The sequence below is a fragment of the Argentina silus genome, assembly GCF_951799395.1.
Source record: "Argentina silus genome assembly, chromosome: 19".
In the NCBI taxonomy this organism is placed as follows: domain Eukaryota; kingdom Metazoa; phylum Chordata; class Actinopteri; order Argentiniformes; family Argentinidae; genus Argentina; species Argentina silus.
The window spans coordinates 3,240,027-3,242,526 of NC_139673.1; the positions used below are offsets into that span (position 1 = coordinate 3,240,027).

At 53.1% G+C, this 2,500-nt stretch overlaps 1 protein-coding gene across 4 annotated transcripts in view; it reads right to left on the bottom strand.

Moving 5' to 3' along the window:
• The window catches only part of LOC310819817 (A-kinase anchoring protein 13), a 24,504-nt gene that overhangs the window by 6,712 nt on the left and 15,292 nt on the right, over window positions 1-2,500 (bottom strand). For all 4 annotated transcript variants that reach the window (XM_083691215.1, XM_083691214.1, XM_083691213.1 and 1 more), the window contains 4 exons: window positions 2,230-2,481; window positions 1,867-1,943; window positions 699-880; window positions 1-18 (listed from right to left, as the gene is read on the bottom strand). The exon at window positions 1-18 is cut by the window's left edge and continues 65 nt beyond it. In XM_083691215.1, coding sequence (XP_083547341.1) covers window positions 1-18; window positions 699-880; window positions 1,867-1,943; window positions 2,230-2,481 — 529 coding nt within the window. The remainder of the gene's footprint in view (window positions 19-698; window positions 881-1,866; window positions 1,944-2,229; window positions 2,482-2,500) is intronic.

Sequence of the window (2,500 nt, forward strand, 5' to 3'; positions counted from 1 at the left end):
TCATCCTCATCCTTCTCTCTGTAAACCCAACCTGGAGTTACTACAGTACCACAACCCTCCTCTCCCACTCCACACACACACACACACACACACACACACACACACACACACACACACGCACACACAGAGACACACACACACACAGAGACACACACACACACGCACGCACACACAGAGACACACACACACACAGAGACACACACCCGCACATGCGCACACACGCACACACACACACACACGCACACACATTCTCTCGGCATCCTACAGAAGCCGTCTGCCACTGCCACCGATGTGTAGCACACAGCAGCTACAGCCACAGGTACCCAAGGTCTAGAGTCTGAGGAAGCCTAGCTGACAGTACCTACAGCACCGTAGCCATTACAGCCTGCCTGCTGGAGGAGGGATGGATAAATACCTATCCTCCGGCTGCCGTCCCAGGCTGGGCTGCCTGAAGGGGAATAATCCTCAGGTTAGGTTCAAAGGCCTGTCCTTCTAAGCAGATAGAGCATTAGAGCCTACGAGTACATCCCCAGGCGCAGCGAGCTAATCCCCTAGGGCGGGGTCCCTGGGAGGAGGCTACAACAGCCACTCAGGGCTCTGGGCTCGGCCGGCTGGGTCTGGGGCAGGTTGAGAGGAGGGTGGGTGGGTGGGGGGTGGGGTGTTCGGGTTAGGGTTAGGGTTAGGGAGGGGGGACTCACATGGAGTGCATGGCGTCCTGTATGAGCTGCATCCAGGTGTTGCGTTCGTCCTTTGTGCTGGCGTGGACCTCCACCATCTCTGGCTTCTCGATGCCGGCGGTGATGAGGAACAGGCCCCGCTCCTCATTGGCCACCTCCCGCACGATCAGCTTCTGGAGGGAGATGACCGTGGAGCGCTGGTCCTGCCAGGGCGGAGGGGGAGGGGGAGGGGGAGGGGGGAGAGAGAGGGGGAGGGGAAAAGAGGTGTGGAAGTAGAAGGACGGAGAGGAAGAGGGGGGAGGGGGAAAGAGGTGGGGCAGAGAGAGAGGGCGGGGAGAAAAAAGGGGAGGGGAAAAGAAGTGGGGCAGATAGAAAGAGACAGGAGAGAGAGAATATAAGTATAATATCAGGACCTGTATAATGTCTTCCATCTTTATAGACAGCTCAATGTCCACAACTTAATCACATCACTGTGCGTCAGCCAATATGAGTAAGTCATCTATTTTTACACTTACATTACTCTCTACAGTGGTAAATCATATCACTACTGTGTATTACAAAAAATGGAAACAGCTTCCCAATTTCCATCCAAAAACCTAATTTCCATATCTACAGATCTCTAGTGTATTTATAGAACCGTGTGTTTCTCCTCCGAAAATATCCGCCCGACGTACCAGATCCTTATCGACCACTCCATGTTTTCCATGATGGACCCGGTTATTACGCAACACAGGCAGAGACCAGCCTCTGTTTCCATACACGCAGTTCAGGGAGGATACGAGCGACCCCAGCCCCATGAACATGTAATTGCCCTACGCATGGAAAAAAACTGCCAAACCTTGTATAACTGCTGGATCAAATGCCAAGACGCTGCCAAGAGAGTCCCAGCGCCAGCGCCAGCAACATTACCGCTTTATTAGAACCAGCTAGCGACTCACAGCAGCCGTGGCAGGATGCATTAGGCAACGGGTTAGCGAGCAGGCTAACTCGGAGGCCGTGTTTAGCAACAGTGGGATAGGAAAATCTGACAAGTCCACTCCCACCTCCCACTGCCGCTGAATGGGCCTTTCATACCAGGCAGGGAGTGGGCAGGAGGGCAGGGTGTGTGTGTGTGTGTGTGTGTGTGTGTGTGTGTGTGTGTGTGTGTGTGTATGTGTGCGTGCCTGCCTGTGGTAAATCAATAACATACCAGCGAAGCAAAGACGTATTTCTGGTCTTTCTCCTGAAGGAAGACAAACACATCAGACAGGAGCATCGCCTGGACGTCTGGGAGAGATAAGGAGAGTAGGAAGAGTGTTAGTCAGAGTGGAGAGTTAGTCATACAGTAGATACATACAGTAGATACATACAGTAGATCCACAGCCATTCAAAGGCATCACAGGACATGGGTTGGGGTCACAAATACCCAAAGGACATTGATGAATGTATTTTTTTGGCAGCGCAATTTGTGACTTCAATGACACAGCGAGGACGCATTGATCTTCCTTTGAAATGAGTTCATGTTTCCTATTTTAGAGTGAAAGTGAATCAAAGCTGTGAACTGAACGCCCACCCTTGAGTCTTCCCTGGGCGTTCTTCAGCTGTAGAGGGCCGTCGTGGATCAGCCTCCTGCCCCTCACCAGCTCCTCCCGGGCGAACATCTGACCGTTCTTCATCCTCATGATGGACTTGCTGTCCGTCCGGCTGTAGATGTCCTTCAACCGCCTCTTCTTCTCGTGATCGTTCACCTTGCTGTCCACCGCCGCGATCACCTCCTTCACCTGCCTCAGAGCCTGGCTCAGGTCCTCGTGGTCCTCCTCGTTCTCTGCATGGAGCGGAGCAGA